At 42.5% G+C, this 24,439-nt stretch overlaps 1 protein-coding gene across 1 annotated transcript in view; it reads left to right on the top strand.

Moving 5' to 3' along the window:
- The window catches only part of DDAH1 (dimethylarginine dimethylaminohydrolase 1), a 51,737-nt gene that overhangs the window by 12,256 nt on the left and 15,042 nt on the right, over window positions 1–24,439 (top strand). Inside the window, exons 2-3 of the mRNA XM_054384408.1 lie at window positions 23,081–23,180; window positions 24,341–24,414. Of these exons, the coding sequence (XP_054240383.1) occupies window positions 23,081–23,180; window positions 24,341–24,414 (174 nt within the window). The remainder of the gene's footprint in view (window positions 1–23,080; window positions 23,181–24,340; window positions 24,415–24,439) is intronic.

The following is a 24,439-nucleotide window of genomic DNA, read 5'->3' as shown; positions in this document are numbered from 1 at the left end:
CTTCATTTAGTTGTTTTTTGGGAAGATACTCTAGAGGAACTGAGGATGAGGAAGTAGTTGTCGTCAACACTCACTTTCCTCATCAATCTGTATACTGTCAGGTGCAAGACCTTAACCCCAGCCCTGAACAGACACGAACATAGGTGATAACTCCTGTAGATCAGATCAGTGGCAGAATCTTCATTTAAAGTATTTTAACATGACTATCTGCTCACACTGTGGTCCGTGTCCTCTGACCCCTGGCTAAAGCCCTGAATGGGAAGTACAGGCTCAGCATCTCTGAAAGGGGTGACTCTTGTTCCTAAGCCTGCTTGTGGTTTAGGAGCTCAGCCCAGCTATATGCACTTGTACTGAGAAGTTTTGGCTTCTGTTTCTAAACTCATCTTTAAAACTCGAGCTGCCTGTATGCTAGGAGTGGAGTTGTTTTGTCACAAAATGTGCTTGCCCACACCTAATCTGCTTTTACTGCTGTAAAAGTCTATCAGGAGATGGAACATGCCATTACACATGAGAGGTAGGAAGGGTGTGTTTGAAAATGTCTTAAGCTATGACTGCTGCTTGTATCAGCATTGCCTATAGGCAGCTTCATTCCCAGTGAGCAACTAAAAGAACATCTGAGGGCCACTCCTCTTGAAAGGTACCTCTACAGCATCCAGTGTGGTCCTTGCTTCATGGCACCAGCATGGGCATGTGTTCAGGCTCTCCTATGAGGCAAGACCTGGCATGAGGAGAGGGAATTTGCCTGAGCATGTCAGTATGTGGCCCAAATTCTGAATTTCCAGCAAGGCTTTTTGCCAAGCTGATCTGTCAGTGGGAATTGTATTGATTCAGCAGTGGTGCCTAGAAATTTGTTCCTAAAGCACAGGTGTGAGCTGTAGCAACCTACAGATACCTGAAGTATTTACTATGAGGCATTAGTCATGCTGAGAAGTGGCCTTGTCCAGCTGTATTGTAGGCTTGCATGGCAATAGAAGAGACCAGAAGATGTGAAAATTCTGGCTTTCTCAGTCCATGAATTGCACTTTTAGGAACACAAGTGAAAGATCTGTAGGTCTTGTGTAAGACTTCTATGCAGAGATTTCACCAGCTAGGTGGCCTCAATAGAAATACTTGCTGGAAGTATTCTGGCTTGTGGAAAACCTAATGGTTTTAGGAAAAATAAAAACTTGCAGGATCATCTGTTTGTTCTTTGCATGACACTTGCTTCTCTGGAGTAAACTGCTTGGATGCCCTACTGTGGTGGTGCCTTACCAAGCTGTTTTCTGGGAAGCAAGGTGATGCCTTCAGCACTGTAGTTCCCCAATTCAGTTAATCTCAGTGGGGAAGAAATGCTGAAATTCTAAAAATTGTGTGTTTGGTTTTTGGTTTTTTTTTCCCTTGCGTTCCTGGGTCTTGGCCTGAACGAGGAGCGGAGGTGCCAGAATACTGCAAGAGCGTCTGTTGTCGCAGTATGTCTGGCTGAACCAGAAGCAGGAAATTCTTGTGAGAGCCTGTCTCATGACATTGCCAGCCAGCTCTGAACCATGCTGTTGGGAGTGGGAGCTGGTGAGGTGGGAATGTGATGGAAAGAAATATCTGAAGGGGGCTAAAATTGTTCACTAAGGGTATAGCAGAATGTGTGCACAAGGGTGATCATTTTGTTTTGAACACAAGCAGGAAGAGAATACACAAAGCAAACTTGCATCACCCTCCTTCTAGGGGAGGGGGAAGCAGGGAAAGATCACTGCACAGGTTGAATGCTGCTCAGCCAGATTTAGCCTGCTTCAGTGCCTTGCCTTTGGGCCTTCCTCTGGCTTGAAGGGGACTAAATCCAGCCCCCTGGTTATAACATCCTTTTAAACTTGTAGATCAGGATTTTTTTTCTTACCTTAAGCTAGACTCTGCTCTAAAACTTTCCATGTTGTCATGTGTAGAGCTGTCTTGGCAGGAGCCAGGGATGCAGGCACTGCAGTAAGAGCCTTGGTGTGCAAACCCCCCTGTCCAGTAGACTTATTCCACCTTGGCTTCCTTTCAAGACTATTTTAAAAGGCTGTAGCCAGTTTATGCTGCTGTTTCCAGCATTATTGCTCCTGGTGGAGCTGTAACGGTGGATAACTTTAAAGGAAAAGACATAATGGAAACTGATTAGAAAAGTGGAGTAAGTCTCAGGGTACAGTAAAGCATTGCCTAAAAGTGGGGGGGGTGGGGTGGTAAGATGAGGCCTGAAAAGGTGTGTATTCAATCACAGCAGGGCAGGAAATAGCTTTAGGAGAAATTTTTTATTTGGTCTGTCATAACCTGGCTTGTACCTCATTAACTTTGTTAGTACTTATTTTTTTCTTCAGAAATCCAGGGTAGCTTATTCCTACTGAAGTCAATGTGAAGAGTCATTCAATACATGAACCCTCTCATATAGATTAAACAAGCAGCAGCTCCCAGTGTTGCTCTCATCCTAATGAGATGAGAAGCATGTTGAGGATGTGTTGAAGGTGTGCTTTATTTACTGTACTTCTGTGGGGCTGCAATAGAGGTACCTTTTTCACTATATTTCTGTGATATGTTGGATATGCAAATGGCAAACCAATGTGAGAACAGTTGCACTCTTGCTACTGGTTGCATTAAGCATGTTAAATTGCTAGAAGCTCCTGGCTTATGAAGGAATTGCTGTAGAAGCTGCATGGCTTAAAATGTGCCTGATTCGTTTAAGATCTTCGAGATTTTTCTTTCAGCCGTTCATTGCTTACCTAACAAATGTTGGCTTTGCAAACTGTTTTTCTGTGGCATTAAAATTGTATTCCAGGTACTTTAAACTGCTTCATTATATCCTTTAGGAAAGACAGCTGGGGTTTTGTCTTTCTGATTGAAGCCTAATTTGAATGACTTCCCTCATCAAGACCATTTAATTAAAGATTCATTACATTCTGTGTAGTGTAACAGTGAAAATGCAGAAGCATCCCCAGGGCAGCCAGCTGCCAAAAGGGAGGGTTTAGCAGATAGTAAGAAGCTGTGAGATGAAACCGTGGTGAGCAAGGCACAGGTTCAGTACTAGGGGGAAATGGAAGAGATAGTCAATTGTTAGAATAGATTGTGTGAATGTCCAGGGCTTTCCAGTCCTGGACAGCAGGGTAGATGCACATCTGTGGGATGCACTTATCCTGCGTCTGGGTAGGAAGGTAGACTTTTCACTGTCCTCTGCTGCCCTCTAAAAAGTTTAAACAGTGAGAAGGTGGAGGATGGACTCTTGGCAACCTTTTGCAAAGCCTCTGTGGTTTGCAGTTAATGTGGGTTTCATTAGGGAATGAGCAAATGCATTTCCATTCTCTATCTTCTGGTTTGCCATGAAATGATGCACCAGGTTTGACAAACACAGGTCACACTCCAGTGCTTGCTGTTTTGTTGATCTGTGTATCTCAAGAGTGTGTTTATGGGGAGAGAGGTGTTTCCTAAAGTAGCTGTTCAGTGACAAACACTTGCAAAGTCCCAGTGAAAGCCCTTTGTGGCAGGGCCTTTGGTGGCAGTCAGCTCTGTGCTGAACAAAGTCTTCTGTGGTTTGCCTATTGGTGCTGTGGTGCCGCTGGAGTGTCCACACCATCAGTGGGAAAGCATCATTAGGGAATCAGGAATTCTGCTGCTCTCAAGTGATCTCCCAGAAGCCCAGTTGTCTGGGCAGAGATGTGCCATTTTCTGACTATCCACAGCAGATAATGAACCCCCTGAGCTGCAGAGGTATGGGAAGAAGTCATTAATTTCTGTAAGAACACTTGAAAGCTGGTGGTTTATATGCCAAGTGTTTGTTGATGGGTCTCTAGATTTCAGCTGCAAGCAGGAACGGAGAGATGCAGTTACATCTTGGTTCTGTAATCTGAGCCTTCTGCAGGTGTCTCTGTCATAGCTCTTTTCAGTCTTTTGACATTTTTGGGAGGTGTACCTGCACATGAGATTTACTGGATTGATTTGTCTATTTAGGCAGTTAATCCAGAGGAGTCCCAAGGTGCTATAGTCTGTGTGGCTTCCTGTACAACAGGGCTTTGTGTGGCATTGTCCTCCTCTGCTGAGCCAGACTGCATCACAAACCTCAATACTACAGGGTTCATTTCTGCTGTCTTCAGTGAAATTCCTTAGAAATAGTGTGGAAGGAGGATACGAATGCTGACCTCCTGTACTCTAAGAGGTTCAAGTCCTCTTTGCAGGAGAGCTTGCTTCAGGATTAAAGTGTGCAAATCCTATATGCAGTACATGGAAATAAAAACGTTCTAGGTTTTGGTTTGCATCCTATTTGATCCAAAGTCTATATCCACTTATGTTCTTTGGCTGAGCTGAAAATATGCACAGGTCCTTCAGGTGCCTAGGATCTTTTGGATGCTTGTGGGTGACTGTGCTGGGAGCTCCACACTTTTTAATGCTACAGTAGTTGGTACATGAAGCCTCATTTGATGTAGCATGAGCCCTAGTAATTCTGATAGAGACTGCAAGTGTTTGTCACTGAGCTTGTCCAAGTAAAGCAACTCCTTTTTCCCCCTTTTCTGCAAGGAAAAAAACATATAACATTTTATAGCCAACACTGACAATGCTGTGTTGAAGATTAACTCTCCATATGTCATTTTAACTGAGACACCACCAGTGTCTCAGGTACAAGTGCTGCTCTATATACTGTTCCCGGGCAGGGCAGGTTGAAAATGAGGTATCTGAGATTTTGCAGGACACAATTTGAACTTGGAGATTTCAGTAGGGGACAAATAAATGGTGTTTTTCTGTTAGAAATTGTGGTATAATGAGCCTGGTGGTGTCCTGGGGAGAATCTCTGGCACAGGCATCCATCAGTTCCGTGCTGGACAGTCTTACAGACCTGTCTGGTGTGTGTGGTGGGAAATTGCTCTTCTAGGAGATAACAAAAATGGAGATCTCCTTTGTCCTGCAGAAGTTCACTAAGCATTCTTATCCCCAGTTGAAAGACTCTCATACATGTGTATGTGCATACATATACCTAGTGTATGTGATTATATATATGGTTATTTGTTCATTTTGCATAGTACTGCAGGGAATGGCTTTTACACAGTAACATCTGTTAAATCCACTGTTGAGAACTATATTTGGTCTTGATATTAGGCAAATCTTAAACCTGGAACCCAGAGGTAGGAAGTGTCCTAAATAATGTCCCTAGCTAACTCTGAAATCAGATGGTGTTCTTGCTGCCACCTTTCTCTTTCATCCTACTTCCTGACTGTATTCCAGGACATTTTGTGAAAAAGGGAAAAGTCTTTTCCTCTAGAACTGGCTGTTTTTCTTCCTGTAGATGGTTTTTTTGCCCCCCTCCCTCTACTCTCAAATTAAATGGGAAAACAAAGTATGCAGTATTTCTGCTGCAGCGTTAAATATTGATGAAGATTTAGATGCCTTAAAAGACTGAGGAAATTCATGGGACAGGAATAAAAATAAACAAAACCCAGAAAATTAAAAAAAATCAAATGTATGAATAGCCCTTTATCTTTCTACCTTCCTACATGACTTCCAATAAAATATTTCAGTATCTTGATGCAAACACTCTAGTTTCACTGAGCAGGGTACAAGGAAGGGCTGTACAGTAAGTTACAGGGGGAAGGGGAAATGTTCTGTACTGTGTTGGTCTTGGACTTCCTCAGAGTATTTTTGTTCCAGATGTTAAACTGTTATTTTTTTTAGAAGCCTTGTTAAGTTGCCAGGACATAAGATTATTTTTTTAAGGATTTTCTGAACCCCAGCTGATTATCACAACACACAAGAATCCAAACTTGGGCTTGGCTTTGCTGTGCTACAGCAGCTGCAGAAAATGTGTGCAGAGGCACAAGGTCACAGCACCATCATCAAATGCCCTTATAGGGTAAAACAGGGAGTGAGGGAATTCTGCTCTGCTGCCTCCTACAACATGGGGATTCACGTCAGCCATTGAGTAACACTGAGTTCCCCAAAGCAGAGGTACCACCACACGTGCTCTGCAGCCGAGGCTGTAGCAGAGCTCCCAAAAGAGCTGCAGCAGAGTGACTTGGGGATGGAAAAAATGACATACCATCTGCCTCCATCCAGGCAGAGGTTAGCCTGCTCTGAGCAGAGGCAAAATCAGTCCCCAGTGTATTTTTTTTTCTAGATACAATGATGCTTTCTTTAGCTGGTGGTATGTGATGATGCTGGTGTTACGTGGCACAGATCACACATGGCTGCTTAAGTCAAACACTGGATCCCCCTCCTGCCCATGGCTCCCTCCCCAACCCAAACACCTCTGCCCCAGCTCTTTGCAGCCCTGCTGCTCACATTGTTTTCATCCCTTTGATCTTACCGTTATGGAAATAGATGGAAAAATCTCCTAGGCTCTGGTTTCTCTGAGAACATTTGTCAATAGAAAGCTTTTCTTAACAAGTGTGTTAAATGTATAAGCATCTTCTACTTTGTACCTGCTCCTCTCTACCTATCCAGTTTTTATCTTTGTGCATTCACAGGAACTCTCAGCTATGGTATTTTCCTACATAATCTATCTTCAAGACACTTGCTGTACCTCCCCTGCTAGCTTCATTTTGTTTTTTAGGATCATCAACCCATATGAGTGGGAACTTGTTGATTATCATAGTGCTAAAGACAACACAGAGCTCAGTGTGTTCAAATACCTATGCCTGACCACAGTTCTCTTTTCAGAAGCGAAGTCTGCCAACGACTTGGGTGCCCTGCTCTTTGCCAAAGAATGCTACTTGTTCAGCCAAGTGTTATCTGCTTTACCTGGAAGACGGTTGCTCAAGGCTGCTGCAGTGTAACTCCTGCCTACAACAGGAGAAATTGCCAGACTGCTGGTGGCTGGGGTGGTGTGAGACTGCCAGGGTGTGTTGCCAAAATGGTAAACAGATTAAGCATATGTGAAACTTTTTGTTGACTTGAGTCTGTGCTTGACTTATAAGGACCTGATTGGAGCTAAGAAAGGGTACCCAACTCCAGGCAGAGCTGGAGGACAAGATCTACTTGAAAGGTGGCTAAGATGTCTATATAAATGAGATCTTGTTCAGTTGGGTACTAAGTGAGTGGCACTTGAGGCAGTTAAAGGAGAAAACAATATCAGCTCTCTTCTGCTGTAAATATTGATGTCAAGGAAGGGATGATGAAAAACAGTGGATAAATTGCCATTAAAAAAAAATTTAGACCTCCAGAGCAGGTTTGTACTAAAGATCCAAAGAGGCTCTTCACTGAAATCTCATTACGATGAGACTGGATGCTTGGAGTGGGCTATACTCACCTCTTTGGACTGGTGTCCTGTGTGACACAGGAAAAGCTCTTGTCATGATTCATGATTGTAGCTGCAAAGGAAAGGTCTGTGACTTATCTGCTGTCACTTTGTGCTGTGTGGCACTAATTCCAGCAGTGCTTTTCCAGTTTTAATTTTTTTCCATAGTATTTCATAAAGGATTTGCTCTATCCTGTTTTTGTGTAGGAAGATGGAGTTTGTAGAAAACTGTGGTAAAGCAAAATCTGAAGTTTGAAATGAACTGGTCAGTGAAGACAGACATTTGGCTGTAGAAGTATAAACAGTCTTCTCTCTGTGGCAGCCTGGTCCTCAGTTGGGCTTTGGAGGGTGACAGAGTATAGCAATGTGTCAGGATGGCTATTTGTACACTCTGCTGCTTCCTGCTGTTCCCCTCTGACTGATGGATTGCACAGACATCTCCAAATATTTTAAATGCCAGTGGGCCCTGTATCAGTAGGTGTGAGATAAGACCATCCTTTAATTGATGTGACTTTGGATAGAGTACCCTCATTAGCATCCTTCAGACTTTTCTTTATCCCACCTCAGAGCAATGAAAAGGGAAGAATTAATTTCTTATTTACAAACTGATGGATTTTTAGCAGTTTCCCTTGAAAGGTGCCATTATCCGAATTCAGTGAAAATAACCACTGAAAAGTCTTGGCTATCATAAAATCAAGATGTTGCAGTTCAATTGTATTTCCAGACTCAGGCAGGCTGCTGGAATGCATGCAGTTTAACTTTCCTCTATGATATAATAGTTTAAAAGAGATCAGGGTACATTTTACCATAGTGTCTAGCAATGTGAGTTTATTCAGACTTTTGGCAGGCAGTTCTGCACACTCTTGCTAAAACTGTGAATCATCCATTGTTGGCTGATTGCACTCTAGTTGCTAAGAGATCTGTCAAGTGCATATTGAGGCTTAATTCTACATTTGCTGTAAGAACGGCTAAATGTATTAAATTGGAAGGTGTCACATCCTTCCTAAACAAGTCATTAAGGCACTGCTATGAGCCTGTCTGATGGAGAGAAGCAAAGGAGCTGGGAACAGCTGGAAGATTTAACTTGGGGTGAGGTTGGTCTTCTGTCTGGGAACACTAGACTTACTGCATGTTGGTTTTTCACAACCTGATGCATAGTGGAAATAGAAAAAGGAGGGAGACATTAAAAAAATAAAATTCGCAAAAGGACTTGTTTTTCAGTGTCCTTATATAAACCTCTTAAAATGATCTAATGCTATTTCATAAAGTGTAATTTTTAGTAATGGACAGACAATACGTCAGTGTTTCCCAAGCTGCCTTGCCCCCCACCCTCTCCCAAGTGAGCTCTACCATTCTCACTGCTCCTCCCCGCTTGTCCCGTCGCTCAGAAGTGCTGCACTACGTATTGCAGATGCTGTGTGCCTGCCTTTGAGCTCCTACTGTTCAATGTTCCTGCTTACTAAAGTATACCATGGCAAGTAAATGGTACTGTTAAAATATCTTTAACCACCTTGTCTGTGCTAAATAGCCACAACCTTTTACAGAGAGGCCTTTTAATACCTGCAAAGAGAAAATTAAGCTGTAAATAGAGTATGTCATCTGTTTCTGTGAGTGTACCACTGCCTATGCAGCGGTGTGTAGCAGCAATTTGAAAGTAAAAAAAATTCTTTGAGATTCAGACTCATCTGTTCCTGAAATTACATCATTTGCACTGGCATTAGCCACTGTCTGAAAGGTGCCTTAATTTCTCACCAATCTCTATACCTTCTTTCCCTTTACTGAACAAGGAGGAAAAGTTCTGAAATTGCAATTGGTTCATCAGTTTTTTTCTGCTGCCCAGACTAGCAGTAGGTGCCAACATTCAGCCTTTCACCCATCATCTCCCAGACCCACACTATTTGCATTGGACATGGGCTGCTTGCTACTTGAGCCATGGATGCCTTCTGCTCAGGTTGCAACAAAGGGAGTTTAACACAGTCCTTGCAAAGTTGTCTGAATTATCATCTTTTTCAAAAATAAAACCATTGTCCTCACATCAACCATGGCTCCTGGTTTGGAGTCAGCTTTTAGGCACTGTATTTTGTCAGTGCTTGTTATTAAATTTCTCTTCCTTGTGTAGGTCTTTGCAGGTATGATTGAAAGCCTTTATTATCCTCTGACCAGCAAAACAGATTGATCCCTGTGAATGTCGCTTTGAGGGTTTGGAAATTACTTCCTTTTGGTGGCTCCTCTCCAAGCCCTTTGACTGTTGAGTGTTCTCCATGCTATGGATGTGGTGGATCTTTAACCTGGTGCACCAGTGCTATTGACTGGAGTTAACCTTTTCATTCAAAGCTGTATCAAACTAGACAAGACTGACATTCTGTAAACACATGCTGATTTGCATTAAGTATTTTATCCTTTGACTCCTTATTACTCCCCTGTCAGTCCTTTTGTAAGGACTGCTAGACTGTGAATGATCACAAACACTGCAGAACTCCTCCTTAGGTGGAAATCATCCTGACCTGCTGGTTTAAAAGTGCTTTAAGAACTGTTTAATGTTCTCCTGTGTTGCAATTGGGATGAAAATTGCTCTCTGTAATATAATCTGAATATTTAACAGGCTTTTTTATTTATGCAGAACAGAAATATTTATTTAGTACTTTTACCTTTTTGGTGTGAATGTTGAAAATTTCACCATTTCCAGGTAGTAATGAACAGCACCACTGTTGCTATTCCTGTTGTCCCTAAGGCAGGTAAGCAAAGCAGAAAAAAGCCTCTTGTGAATCTTGAGTCTGCTCTCCAGAGATTTTTTTCACTAGGTCCTTTTGCTTTTATAATTTCTCTTAACATTTTGATGTATTGCACTAAAACTTTATATAGTTGTTTTGGTTTTTATAACTGATTTAATTTCCCCTCTGCACTAATTAACCTAGCTCTTATCTTTGGTCCTTAACTTAGAACAGCATTCTTAATTGTGAGTGTAAGCCTTCTGTACATTTAATGACACTTGCTTAAAACTGCTCCTGGGCATCACTTTTTTAGCATGCAAATTAGTTGCTTAATTTGGCTTAACTATTTCAGCTTTGTGAAAAGAAGACTTTTGAAAATTATTAATTCTCTGTTAATTGTGTCACTGCTTTTACTTGTTAGGGATGTCCACTTTGTTTAAAAAAAAAGAAAATCTGTCACTTGTTCAGTGCATTTTAGCTTCACCACATGATGTGTAACTGTAGGAGCATGGTCTGTTATCTGTATTCTGAACAAATTGTTGTCTTTATAAATTAATGTCTAGCTGTGCATGAGGTTTTTCAGGCACATCCTCTCCCTGGTTGTTGTAACAAGTGGTCTCTGAAGGAGAAGCTGTTTCTTCCTTTAGAGCCAAGTCAGCATTGAAGCAACTTGATATGTTGTGTGTTGCAGACTTGCCCCTGCTTCTGCCTTCTTTTCAACCTGTTACTCTGTTGAAATGCAATATAAATGTGGAACAGACCAAATTAAATGTCGTACAGTTTGCAAGGTTATAACAGAAGTGATTTGTTTCTGCAGTGTCTCTTCACTGCTGTGTAACTACAGTTAACTTTGACCAACCAGACAGGTAGGAAAACAGGCTTTCTGTCTTTCCCTTTGAGCACTTACCACTTGTGGGACATCAAAAGCATTCAGCAGTAGATAGCTTTAGAAATTATACTGATACCTGCAAAGAGTATAGCAAATATTATTTTCGCACATTTCCATGTCATTGTTTGACCTGCAAACCCACAAGCATTTGCAGTTTAGGATTTCACCAGACAGCAGAAGACCCTACTCTGAAAAGGCTAAAAAAAGACAGTACATGCTTGTCTCTGTCTTCCTGTGTGTAAGCCAGTGACTGGGAGAAGTGAATGAGGATCTCTTCAGCTGTCTTCCTGACATCGGGGGTAGATAACTACCAAGTTTGAGGGCATCTTTTTCTCCAGGATACTTCCAGAAGATGCACTAAGGGTTGGATGTTACAGTCAAAGATGGTTGTCTGTAGGTGCTCATGAAAGTTTCCCCCAGGCTTACCACAGCATGGGCATTGTTTCTTTCCTCCTAGTCTGAATGACATGGCATATCCATAGCTGAACTCTCTCCATAGGGGTGAGGCTTGCCTGACTGGTACTGTGGTCACTGGGGAGGCTCAGCCACTGTATGCAGGAGTGACATCCTCCCCAGCAGGGCAGGAGCCCCCATAGCTGAACAGAAAAACAGCTGCCAAGGAAATACTGAGTTTAGGTCTTTGGTGGCAAGAGTTCATGAAGTGATTTTCCTTTTAACTTTTTTCATGACTGACTGTTGCTCTAGCCCCAAATTCACCTTTTGTTTGCAGCAGGTCCTGCAGGTACCTGTGGGCTCTGGCATAGCCTTTGTCTGGGAGTGCTGAAGTTACAAGCTGTCAGGTTGTTAACATGCTTCTGATGGTATTGATAGCATCTGGTGAGGTAATAGTTTCCATTTAGTGAGAATTTTATAAATTTCACTGTTTCTCTTTATTTCTATAAGGCAGCAAAGTTATGTAGTACTGTGCAGAGAAAGGAAAAGCCATTAGGCTGACTGTAAAGTAACACTGGAGTCTGTTGTATCAACTCTTGGCTGATATTCCAGGAGATGTGCTCCATATTCCCACACAAATCTACAAATGGGCTGCTGTTGCCTTGTCTGTTAATCATGCAACTATTTGCTTTGTGCAGCAGTGCATTTGGGACATGCTTCTGTGAGGTAGGTATCCCTCCAAACATGGGACCTGTTGGGAGGATTGTGGCATCACTGCATCCCTCAGAGCAGTGCCTCTTGCACGTGAAGCTGGCAATGGACAGGAGAGCAGAGCTCAGATTCTCTGCTATGTATTCCCTTGGGAGCACCACTGCTGTTGTGTGAAGGACACTTGGTTTGGATGCAGTGAAACACAAGCATGTACCACCTCAGATACAGGAGGCATACTTAGGAAATGTAGGTCATCAATTAGTCCAGTGCAGTGTAGCTAGGAAGAGTTCTCAGCAGATTTACTAGCCCTTCAGAGTAGCTCTCACTAAGTAATGCCTGAAGTGCATCCCTAATTCCCAAGGTGCATTTAAAAGCTTGCAGAGTTATTTCCAAAGTAACTCTGCAAAACAAGGCAGTAAGATATCAGAAGTTCTGTCTTCAGTGCTGTGCCTGATGAGTGGAATTGGTGAGTGAGTGAGGGGTAGATAGTTCAGTTTTGAAGGGAGCACAGTTGAGGTAGTCTCACGTTTGAAATGTCTTTCTACCAGAAGAGCTTTGAGTGGAATCTTTGAACAGTCACTTTTACTTAGCTGCTATTTTGCTTTTCTTCATTTCACCCCCTGTCCCTCTGGTTTCCCTTTGTTTAAACCCACTCATATTTTATTGCACATACAAGTGGAAGATGTTTGTACAATAGCAAAGTGCAGAATAATTAAATGAAATGCCAAGGAAGTTTTGTTGAAAAATGTAACACCACCACCTTCACACCCACTTTCCCTTCAACTGCACTGAACATTATATTTAGCTCTATGGAAAGACTATAACCTCAGGATGTGTAAAAGTGTATAGCAGCTTTTTTGACAGGGGAGAAAACAAAACAACCACATTGCACCTGTTAGTGCTCTTAAGGTGCTGACATTTGTATTTCTGCCTTTACTGTATGAAATGTAAATGCAGGGAGTCCTTGAAGTTCCTTTGGTTTGTACTTCATTAATATTTGCTGCATAGATCAGGGATTTGCATATCAGTTTGTGAAGTGTGCTTTTGTCTGAATGAAACATCACTATGGCTGTTTCCTTTTTTCAAGCTTTTAGATGTGTGTCATAAACCAGAAATCCACAATTTTTCAGGACTTTTGGTTATGTATCACCTATATCTGAAGCTGGTGCTTGATCACAGGATGACATTTACAGCAGTTCTGGTGACAAGGTCTTAGAGGGGCTTTATGAAGGCTCCAGTGCTCCCTCCTCAGGCCCAAGGGTGTGTGGTTCTATCTGATGGGTTATTGTTCCCTCTTGGGCAGTAGGACTCAATCTTGTTATGCAAGAGGTTTAGTTGCTATGAACTTACTATTCTGTAACTCTCTGGTCTTGTAGTTCTACACATCAGCAGTTGTGAGTCTGCTGAGGACTTGCCTGTTGGAGAAGGAGAGGAGGCAAGGTGTGTGGAGGCTGGTGTAAAGGTAGGATCTGTGTTCTGTTGGTATCGTGTGGATGGAACATATGTTAGCGAGGGTAGTCTGCTCACAGTTGTGGCTGTTTTTAAATGGGATGTTGCCTGTGAGGTTTATGGGAGAGGAGAGCTTGTCCTGCAGTCCTTCTGTCGCTAGAGGCGCAGGAGGGTGAGGGATGCTGTGGCCGAGCAGCCTGTGTGGCAGCAGTGTCCCTCTCGGCACTTGCAGGGTGTGCGGAAAGTGTTTGTGGGGCACAGTCTCTTCTCAGCCCAGCACGGTCGGCAGCTGCCTGAATGCTTGGTGGGCTTGCAAGGACAGGCAAGGCACTGCATATACAGAAGTCTGAATCTCCTAAAACTGCTTGATTTAGAGAGACTGCACCAGGTGCTTTAATCTGCTTGTGCTGTTGACGTTTTAGTGCTTGCTGGTTTATTCTTGTTTCTTGCTTATGACCATAAGCCTCCAATGGGAAGTCAGCGCATAAGCAGGACTTGCAAAGCTGGCTCGATTTTTTTTGCCTCTGTCAGTGTGAGTTCAAGAAACAGCAGGCACCTTATGTTTAAAACTTTTTTTAAAGCTTAAGATGTTATTAAAACTTGTCAGTGTGACATTAGATTGCTAAAGGTAATTTTCAGGTTAAAATGTCCTACCTAGTGCTATGATGGCAAATTTGTTCAGTAGATGACTCCTAGAATGCTTACTTGTATTGACTACTTAAAACTGTTGGGGTGCCTTTAAGCATTTAATCTTATTGCATGTGTGCCAGCAAAGCTTCTGTAATCCTATGGGAATGTGGAAATCTTACTGGAACTAGCTGGGAGATGAAAAATGGTCAGAATTTACGTTTCCTACAGTCATTGTTGTTACATATGTCTAGACACTCTTGTACAATGTGTTAGCATAGCTAAAATAAGACATGTCAACTTCTCTGAAGGTATGAATGAAACCTATTATTAGAGGGGAGGGAAATGCAGGGTTAGTGTAACTTCTGCCCATGGGGCCCTTGTTATAAAATAACACAGGAGCAACCAGATGCTCCTCAGAAAGACCAGCTATGGAGTGAATTAAATGTGAAGAAAAATACTCTATTCCCTGTGCTGATGACTCTTGCTCCTTGAGTTGGTTCTAGGAGGCTCTGGGCAGATACTTGCTGGGCCAATTACTCCTCCTCTCTGCCTGTCCTCAATATGCAGCAACGGGAACCTGGTGGCAACTACTAGGTCTTGTCTATGGCTCCTCACCAGACAGACTATGTGGGATCAAATCTTTCTGCTGATAATACTTGGCCATTTATGCAGCAGAAATCTCCATGAGCCTTGGAGAGGTAATGTCAGAGCTGGGTGGTGATGGTTCTCTTCTGGGATGGAGCTGGGTGGGAGCTGCTTTTCAGCAGTATTGGTTTAGTTAATATATAATTAAAGCTTCTAAATTGCTTTCTGAGATAGAAGGCTGTCAAGCCTTTCAGTTTAGAAATTAGAAAATTTGAAGTTCTCTTGGGACAACAACATATGCATACAGCAGGATCAGAAGGCAACAGCAGGCATGCAAGGAGCTTGACAATTAAGTGCAAGGAACCTAACAAAATCTATTTTAATACAAAACAAAGTCACTTGCAAGCTTTTGGGTTTGTTTTTTGTTTTTGATTAGAAGATTTTTATATTTATTTTGGTTGATAAAACTAAGATTTGATATGTAGAGAAAAGGAGTCGCTGAACTGCAAACTCAAATGAAAATTCAGATCAGGGCAAGTTTGACTGGGCACTAGGGAAGGTGGAAAGTGCTTGTACCCTTTACCACTGCGTTCAAACTGAGCAGCATGTTCAAGAAGTTACAAAACCCCAAATATCCTAATTGAGGTATAATTATTTTTTCACTTCTTCAGCATAGATTTTTCTTTTGAAAAGAGTTCCCTACTTTAAAATAAGCAGAGTGTTATCCTTGCCAGAGATCTTTCAGCCTCTTTAGAATAGGGCATTTAGATTACTGGGGACAAAGTGAGTATCTTGAATGCTCTGTGTCAAGGCACGAACAAATAGCACAGAAACAGTAGTACAGTACAGAGTGAAACCTGACAACTTGGTGTTAAAGGAAAGGAATGCTACTGTATGGTTTGATTGTGATCAACTTATCTTCAAGTGGGTTTATTAGCAATTTAATGGAATATTGGTTATTCAAGAGCCATAATAGCCCTGGTTGAAATATCCCTTCTGCACAGTTTTCCCATACCCTGTGGAATGAGCAGAATGTGACAGTTGAGCTTTCAACAGACTTCATGAATTTTAAATACTTTTCAGCTGTGAAATGGGGCACATGGCGTGTGGTCAAGGGTGGACAAGGAGCTGGCAGCCGCTGAGGGTATTATGGGATATTGAGTGTCTGGGAGATAATGAATGCTTGGCTTATCCAGGTGCATTCTTGGCCCACTGTGCTTGTCCAAGCAGAATAGAATATATTTCTCTGTCTAACACTTAACAATTGATCATTTTGTAATTGTAAGCTGAAAGTATTTAGAACGTTACTTTCTCAGCATGCCTGTGTACGACTTAAATTTCATGTCATCATCTTTATCCTGCAAAATCTTCACTGTTTTTCTGTAACAATGCATTCATGCCACTTGAAGTTTTCCACTAACCTGATTTCATGCTTAGTGAATCTTAGTGGTGAGCCTTTTCTTCCAGAGACTTTAAATCTTCATTTTTTTAAAACATGCTTTTTTGCATTGAGCTTTTTTGAAATTCAGTTTCAAAATTCAGCTGAAATTTTTTCTTTCTGTGGGTTGAAATTACAGCCCAGCTGAAGTGAGCAGGTTGCTGATGTCCCTGCGTTTTAAAGGATAAGTGATGGAAGAGAGGCAAGAGAAACCCAGACAAGGCTTACTGCTGGTGAGCTTTCTACAGTTGTTCTCATGTGCTTCAGTTCTGCTTGGCTATTAAAACATAACATACTCCAAGGACATCAAGATTAACTCAGTTTTTAACTGCATATACCTGAAAGAGGAGGTTGCTGCTTGACCTGCTGAAATCTTCCAGGCTGGAGCTCCCCTCCTGTGTGTTGAGAAGCTTTTCTGGAGCAAGAACAAGAGAGGCCATCTGGCACTTTCTGCTCTTTCTCCATGTGTCAGTCCCTCACTGTCACCCCTGGTCCAGCTCTTTTCCATGTTTGCCCTTCCCTATTAATCCCTAGTGATGCTGTACTTGCCTTAATCTCAGATTGCTCAGTAGGGGTGATGGACTTTTGGCACCAGATACCTCAGCTCCAGGTGCACAGTTTGACTATTTCAGCAGTAGGGCAGCAAGTGGGTTTGTATCCATAACTAGAAGTATGTGGGCAATAATGAATGGGTTAATTATCCATGCAGGCCAAGATGCTGCTGGTCTTCACCCTCCCTCCTCCTCTCAAAAGAGGCAGTGGGATGAACACAACAGCCCAGTGTGGTTAGAAAGGGGATTGATTGCCAAAGCAAACTGTGGTCTGTCAGCTGCTGGGGATGGGAATGGCAGGTACAGGATGTCCTTACCGGGCTGTGCTGGCAGCTCTTTGTGGGACAGATGACTTGACTTGTCTTGCACTTAGTGCACTCTTACACCATGATCTGCATTAAACAGCAGTGCTGGAGCATCCTCTTCTTCTACCTCTTTCCCACTGACCTCTCAAGAACCAGGGCCTTTTCTGGTATCAACACGTGGCAGGAGTCAAACTCTGCCACAACCCACATCCCACAGTTTAGAGATCAATGAACGTGATGGTGTGTGTCTGACCTTTGTAAAGCAAGAAAACAACCAGTAGTGGGGTTTTACTCTCAAAAATCTCAAACATAGTACAATGCTGCTTTATATTCTTGGAAGTCTCTGCAAGCCCCAAAGGGCAATGCTTATCAAGAGGAGACAGACTTTCCTCATCTCCAAATAGAGTGGATTCAGACAGGCAAGAACCTGGATTGTGACCAGCAGTGGTATCTGGTTTTGCAAAAATGAAGTCTACTCTTTCCTGGCTTTGGATCTATCCATCCCTATTTATAGCCTTCCCTCAGAACCTTGCTGAAAAATGCATTGTATATTGACAGTAGCACTTTGTGAACTCAGAGCTAATGGCTCCAGAAATAGTCACCTCAGAGATACCATAGTCTAACTTCTACATATATTGTCTGACATTTGCTTTGCACATCTGTGAATGACACTTTAAAACATAAAAACGTGAAGACTAAAGGCCAATAACTAATTTACCATACCAAAGAAATTTCTGGTGGATGTATAAGCTCAGGAGACAATGTCTTGATCTGAGAGTCCATTTTGTTAGAGGTTCAGTTGATCTCTAGGGAACTGATGTGTTAGTACTTGGAGTTGAGCTCTGCTGGTTGAGAAATGTTATTTAATCTCTTTCTCATTGAATGGTTTTCTTCTTTCTGAATCTCTCTACATCCTTCCATCTAAAACAGTTCTGTAAACATCTTCCCCCTTTCACCAAGAACTCAAGGCAAAGGTAGATGGGTAATTGCAGGCACTAGGGGATGCCTCATTTGGTACCATCCACAACTTCAGCTGAGCCCCAGCTGTCCCCCTGCCCATTGGGGATTTGGGAGCCTTGATGGTGGCTTGCCCCCAACCCTGCTGCTGAGCCTTGCACTTCAGGGGAGAAGCTGCCCTGCTCTTGGCAGGGGTTAGTCTGTGTCTCAAAAACATTTACCCATTTCCACTGCCGTCTTACTGTCAATAACATAAGTTCCTTAACATGGTTAGTGCACAGGAGCCCAGTAAATAATTTAGGAAGCAGCCTCTCTGGAGAGTGCATCAAATACTAATATAGAGAAGGAAAAATCCCTGCACATCAGTTACAGTAATTGGTGGAAGGCACAAGTCCAGAGGATAATGAGCTCCATTTTTAAAGCACGAGGAAATTAGATTCCTATAAATGTCAAACGCAGTTATTGTCCTCTTTCCTTGAAACAGAGCTGAGCTGGCTGGAGCCCATTGTCTCTCAATCAGCTTTGCTATGGATTAGACACATCCCATCTCACACCAGGAATGTGCTTATTAGAAAAAAAAAATCACTACAGAAAGCACACAAGCTTTTAACACTCAACCCGATGTACTAATGGGTATGTGTACAATAAAACCCAATATTGTGTTACAAACCTTAAGCTGACCTGAGATAATACAGGACAGGCATCTTAAAGGATACGGATGAGTGTTTTCTTTGTGTGCTACAATTCTGACTACCTGGGATTTTAGTTTAAAAAAAAAAAAGAGATAAAGCGAGGAAAGGTGACTTCTCTTGGTTACTTATGAAAAAAGCAAGCACATCTTCATAGTGAACATGCTTGTAATCAAGTCATGTCCAAATACTTTGTTTTACTGGAGTCTCCTGGGTAACTGTGGCTTCACAGAGGACTTTCTCCATCCACCTTTTTCCAGTTCTCTCCTGGGAAAAACAACAGGTGGCTAGTTGTCAATGCATGAAAGCTAGCTCTGTGAATTAATCATTCCTTTGTTATAAAAATCTCACAGTATTTAAGACTCCACACTTCAGAAAAATGGGTACCAGTTACGTGCAGAGAATAAAACGTGAGGATAGAGGGCTTTGTAAAAATCAAACTCCTCTGCTGCACCCTTATTTTTTTAACTTCTTATTGGAGACTAACAACCCCTTGTACCTCCATAGTTAGAGACTATCTCGTTTTCTCTTTAGTGTAGAGTTCTGTTGGAAAGTGGCACAATCCTTCCTGATGTAGGAAAGGTTAAGGATGGAGCCAAACTCTGTTTCCTTTCACAGTGATGAGACTCAAGCTACTTGCGTGGACTTTACCACATACTAACTCAAACTTGGATGTTTCCAAGATGGTCATGTGTCAGTGCATACCACAGACATGCTGTATGGGAGACCCTACTCGAAACTACTCCAGGAAAGCTTTAAAGATTGCGTGGTAGGGGTAATGTGAGTCTTTGCTATCTCCCATGCAGGAAACTTAGCTATTTGCAAAAAGCAGAAGGGCTATTCATTTTTTGTTTTTCCAGAATCCTGTATTTAGAAAGTTGTCTTTTTTTTTTTTCCAGTTGCCTTTTTAATAATGTCAATTCTTTCCTCTGATCATCCCCAACTTATCTTGTGCTCCTTTTTTTATTTCTGTATCGACTGAATGAAGTTCCTGGTGTTGCCTATAGAATACAAATGGTAACTTGAATCTTCTATTTTATGTAAGTGACAGCTATTGAAAGATACTCCTAGCATGTCACCAGATGTGTGAACAGCACTTTCCAATTAAAACTGTAGGAATTTCTACTGGCTGCATAAAATCCACTGAATCCATTAACACCCATCATGGAAAAAAGATCCAGCTATTTATGTGGCTGTCATTTTCTTTATTTAAACTTGGTTTCATAAGCTAAAGTGAGTTCAATCATCAGGGAAAAAATATCTTGAGGATCTTACCTTCAAAGACTGGAACAATCATGAAACAAATTAAACTAGTTTTCTATGATTTTGGACAACTTGTAGGTGTGGTAACTCGTGTCTGTGCTACAGCTGCATTGACCCCTGTAAGTTAAATAAACAATTCAAGGCCTGGTGTAGCCTGGTGGTTAAATGGTGATCAGCAGCTGGTGATTAAAAGATGCATATAACTGAAATCACAAATCCAAAGTCAATATTTACCTTCCATTTTTCTCATTAGCTAGGCACTTTCCTTAATTGGTACTGTAGAGCAAGTGTTATTAATTGGCCATTCTGGCCCAGGGATGTGGATTGTTTCCATCTCTGTGCCTGCATCTCCCTGGGAATTTCTGCAGCACCTTTGCATTGGAGTCACTTCTCAGCAGTGTGCAAGCATTTTGCAGGGCTGCAATGCATAAGTTAAAGGTAGGCTTCCCTCTTTCCAGAGGGAGCCCACACCTGCCACTGACTCATGTCTCTTTGATCTAGTCACAGGCACATCTTGCAGGAAGATCCAGCCTCCTGCACATAGCCAAGGTGCATGCTGATTGTCTTATCTTCAGGCTGCTCAGATTTTACACCTCTTCACTCTCTTAGATGTCCTTCTGTGGTCTGGAGGATCTCCCCCACAGAAAGGGGTAGGGTGGTCCTCTGACACAGCCATATCCACAGTTCTGCTGATGCTCCAGGCTGCTGGGGAAATGGTATCAGAGAGGAGGACAGGAGTGGCATGGGGAGCAGGTGCTCAGAGGAGGCAGCCACTGGCTTGGCTTTCTCTGCAAGCTTAGACAGCTTCTGCTGGGAGCACTGGATCAGCATCATGTCTTCTGGAAAGATACCGTTTTGGTTTTGGAAGCTGCTCAGGTGGTGGATTAACTGGAAATAGGTGACCATGCAGCAGGCTGGGCAATCCTGTTTTCTCCTGTGATTTGGCCTTTTGCCTAAAATAACTCCATCTGATAGGTATATTTCTTTCTTCCAGTTGCCTGTGGTTGGGGTACTTGTGTCACAGTGTCTCAGTCATGAGTCTGCTTGTCTGCTTCATGTCAGCACAAAATAGGGAGTCTGTGCTGTTGGATCAGGAACCTTCTTACATAATGCTGCAACTTTATTACTCCATATCACACAGTTGTTCTTCTTTAAGTACATAGCCACCTGCACAGTAAAAAACACTGGGCTTCACAGGCAAAAGAAATCATTCTGCTATCATCACACAGATAATACAAAACATTGCTGTTTGTACAGCAGTCAATTTTCCCCTATTAACTCAGCTGTTTTCCATTTATTTTTGAAATACCACATGGGTCCAATCCTTCTTATAAACCCAGTTTTAAAGATCACTGGAGACAGAGCAAGAAAAGAAAGATCAAGTCTTACTACTAAGCCTGGAGACTCTTGAGTGCCAAGTTTCAGCCTGAAGTCATTTTTGCATCAAGTGAAAGAGAAGAGCAAAAAGAAGTGCTAATAATGGTAAAGGGCGTGTTAAAGGCTCACTCCAGCCTATGCCAAAGCCCTGGGTTGTTTTTTTTTTTTGGGGGTAGGATGAGTACTTTGGTCTTGGGGAGCTCCCAGGTACTGCATTGCAATGTAACCCATCAGCATTCTCTAGGTGCTACAAAGAGCTGCCTTTGTTGTGTTTAGCTTTCAACTGAGGCACCTACCTTAATGTGTTTGTCCAAGGTTTTGTCTGTGAAGTGACTGCAGAGTGAGGATGAGCTAGGGAGAAAGAAAAACCTCCAGAGAGCAGATGAGTCTTGGATAAGATAATGTCCCCAGTGTATCCCTTTCAGACCTGTCACCTGTCCTGGTAGCCTGTGTAGACTTCCTCTTACCTTTTGGGCCTGGGTTTTGGGGTTAGTATGATCACTCACAAATGTCACATGGCTGTCTTGGAAAACGAGCAGGCAAAAGGGGGCTCAAGTGGATCATGTCTGCCCCCTCCTTTATTTCCTGAAGCCAGCACCACTCTTAGGAAGATAAGGCAGCCAAAGCATCTGCTGCTATGGCTCTGAGGCTGCTGCAGCAAGGCAGCATTAGTCACCATTATGTCTCCTTTCTCTTTTTGTGACAGGCAAAGTTTGGCAGAGCCCAGTTCTAGGGCTGCTGGAGTTTCTTCTGTTGGTATATGATGCTGGAAGATAAGCTAAAGCAGGTGACAGTAATTCCTGTGTCTTCTAGAAATGCTTAATTTTCCACACTAAACAGGTAAATTACCTGTGGGGTATGCAAAAATCAGAGCTAACAGGTCTTCACTGCATCTTCCAAAGTTGTTAATCTTTTCTGGACACCTCTGGTTAACCTCGGTGAGGAGCTTTCACCAAACATGAAGATGCTGCTGTGTGGGTTCAGATTCATGGGTTTCTGTGGGTGAGCTTGTATTTATACTGACATTCTGCAAGCTGTAGTTGGAAGGTTTGGGGGAGTTTTGGTTGTGTGCTTGTCTTGGTTTACAAGGCACCAAGATGTTGTTTGTACATAGCGAGCATTAGCTCCTTTTATGGATGCCTGATGTCTCTGTGGAAGCAGGTTCTTCGCTAGGTATTCTCCTCAGCCTTCACTGGGGAAGAGGAAGCTTGCTGAAGCTGTGTTCCCCACTGCTATTGTGAGCTCCTTCAGCAGGACATGGGCTCAGCAGCCCCAGGCTCCCTGCCATGTGTGGCTCTGCAGTGAGCAGCCAACCACGCAACAGGCAGACATGAAAGATCTTACAATTCTGTATCAACGTAGCTCCAAACTGCAAGGTGAACTAGTGCTTGGTGAAGTTGTACAACTATCATGGAAATGAACATTTGTGGATCTAGGGATTTTATTTTATCATCACATACATTCCTCACCCCTCGAGAGGAGCTTGGGATAGAGCTGCCACCTCCATGGTTTGCAGAGTCACATCTTGTGTTTGAGCACTGCATAAGAAGAGAAGGTCACTCCTCTGGTGTTTTTTCCTGCTCAAATCCAAGGGACAGGAGAGAGGCTATTATTGTGTGGAGGGACTGGACTGAACATGTGTTGGACTCCTAATCTGTCTCCCCTGGATGCTGCTTGGTTGCTGTGCAGAGACAAGAGCTTGATGACTGTTTCTCGACATCCTGTCCTCTGCAGACGACCACAAAAACCTGTGGAGAGAGCTAGGGAACTGCAAGGGGCAGGGACACAAAGGACCCTGCCATTTGTCTTGCTAAAGGTGCATTAAAGGACTTGAACTCTTATTAACTATGTATTTTTGATAGGTAGTGTTGTTCAAGCTTTTCAATGACACAATATAAACAACTTTTAAACAGGTTGAAGCCATGAAGAGAGTACTAGGAAGTCTCAACCTCAATATAGTAGAGATGGTAGATGAAAATGCAACCTTGGATGGTGGCGACGTCTTATTTACAGGTAAACAGGAAATTTACCATCACTGTACATATTCTGCCTGCCTTGAAGACTGCATGTGCTCTGTCTGCATAACAAAACACCATTCATGCAGCTTGTTAAATGTGTTTACTAAATGTCACAAAGATAGCTGAGAGGTGAATTTTCAATGCAAGCCTTGATGTCCTGCCTAATGCCTGAAGAAAAGAACTAGCTGTACACACTGTACAGAGAGCAGCACTGTGCATACAGATTTTATTTTAGCTTGTAAAATGCCAGTAAGAAAAATACTCCACTAGTCAGCTGCCTGTAGTTGTTTCACTTTTCTTACTGCAAGCAGCTACTTTCACCAGACTCATTTTCAGGACTTGTAAATATTGATGCAATCAGTTGTCACTAGTTTGAATCAAATGCAAAAATGTTTTATTTCACGGGGAAAGTGGTGGAGTTGCCTGCCAGATGTCATGTGCTTAGGCAACTTACATGCATGGTTGACTTCAAAGATGAAGATATTGACTGTATTTTTTTTGTCATTAAACCCATTAGGCATTTTCTCACTTCAGCTGTGCACATGCTTGCTCCCTGCCTCTGCTGAATGAGCCTGTTTGTTTTGATCAGCCTCACAGCAGACTGGCTGCTTGGCTTAGTTCACCAAGGGGAAGGAAGGGTCTCAAAAAAGGCAAACCAGGAAGGGAGGCCTTTCTAAAGCAGTAGAGATCCAGCACTGATTTTCTTTGGAGCTGAATGATGACAGAGGCTGTAGAGCTGATTTTGAGATCAGAGAAAATCTCAAGAGGGGGAGGGAAATGGTCAATTGGTGATGTACTTAATCTAGCCGAGCTGTTCTTTCCTAACTTGACCATTGCAGAGCTGTAGAAGAGGAAGCTATTTATGCTTCTGGTGAAATGTCTTCTGGAAAAAGATAATTACTTTAAATAATTTAATCAGCTCTCAATTTCAGGTTGCATTTTTCCATGCTGGATTTTTAGTTTTTCTATTGAACTTGAGAAAAGAAAGATAGAAAATCTGTGAAAGATTGCTTCAGAATGTCTCGAAAGCTGGCCTGTTTTTAAGATGTGTATGTTCTGAAGGCGAGCCCATGTAGTGATTTTTTTTTTTTTGGGGGGGGGGGAATAACTGAAAAAAATGCTGTAATTGTTGTACCCTTCATTTTCTCATTCCAGGCAGAGAATTTTTTGTGGGTCTTTCCAGGCGGACAAATCAACGTGGTGCAGAAATTCTGGCTGACACATTTAAGGTTTGTAGATTCATTGATGCCACAG

Source organism: Indicator indicator, chromosome 10 (assembly GCF_027791375.1).
Source record: "Indicator indicator isolate 239-I01 chromosome 10, UM_Iind_1.1, whole genome shotgun sequence".
Classification (NCBI taxonomy): domain Eukaryota; kingdom Metazoa; phylum Chordata; class Aves; order Piciformes; family Indicatoridae; genus Indicator; species Indicator indicator.
The sequence above is the reverse complement of the archived record's forward strand: the minus strand, read 5'-3'. Positions and strand labels throughout refer to the sequence as shown.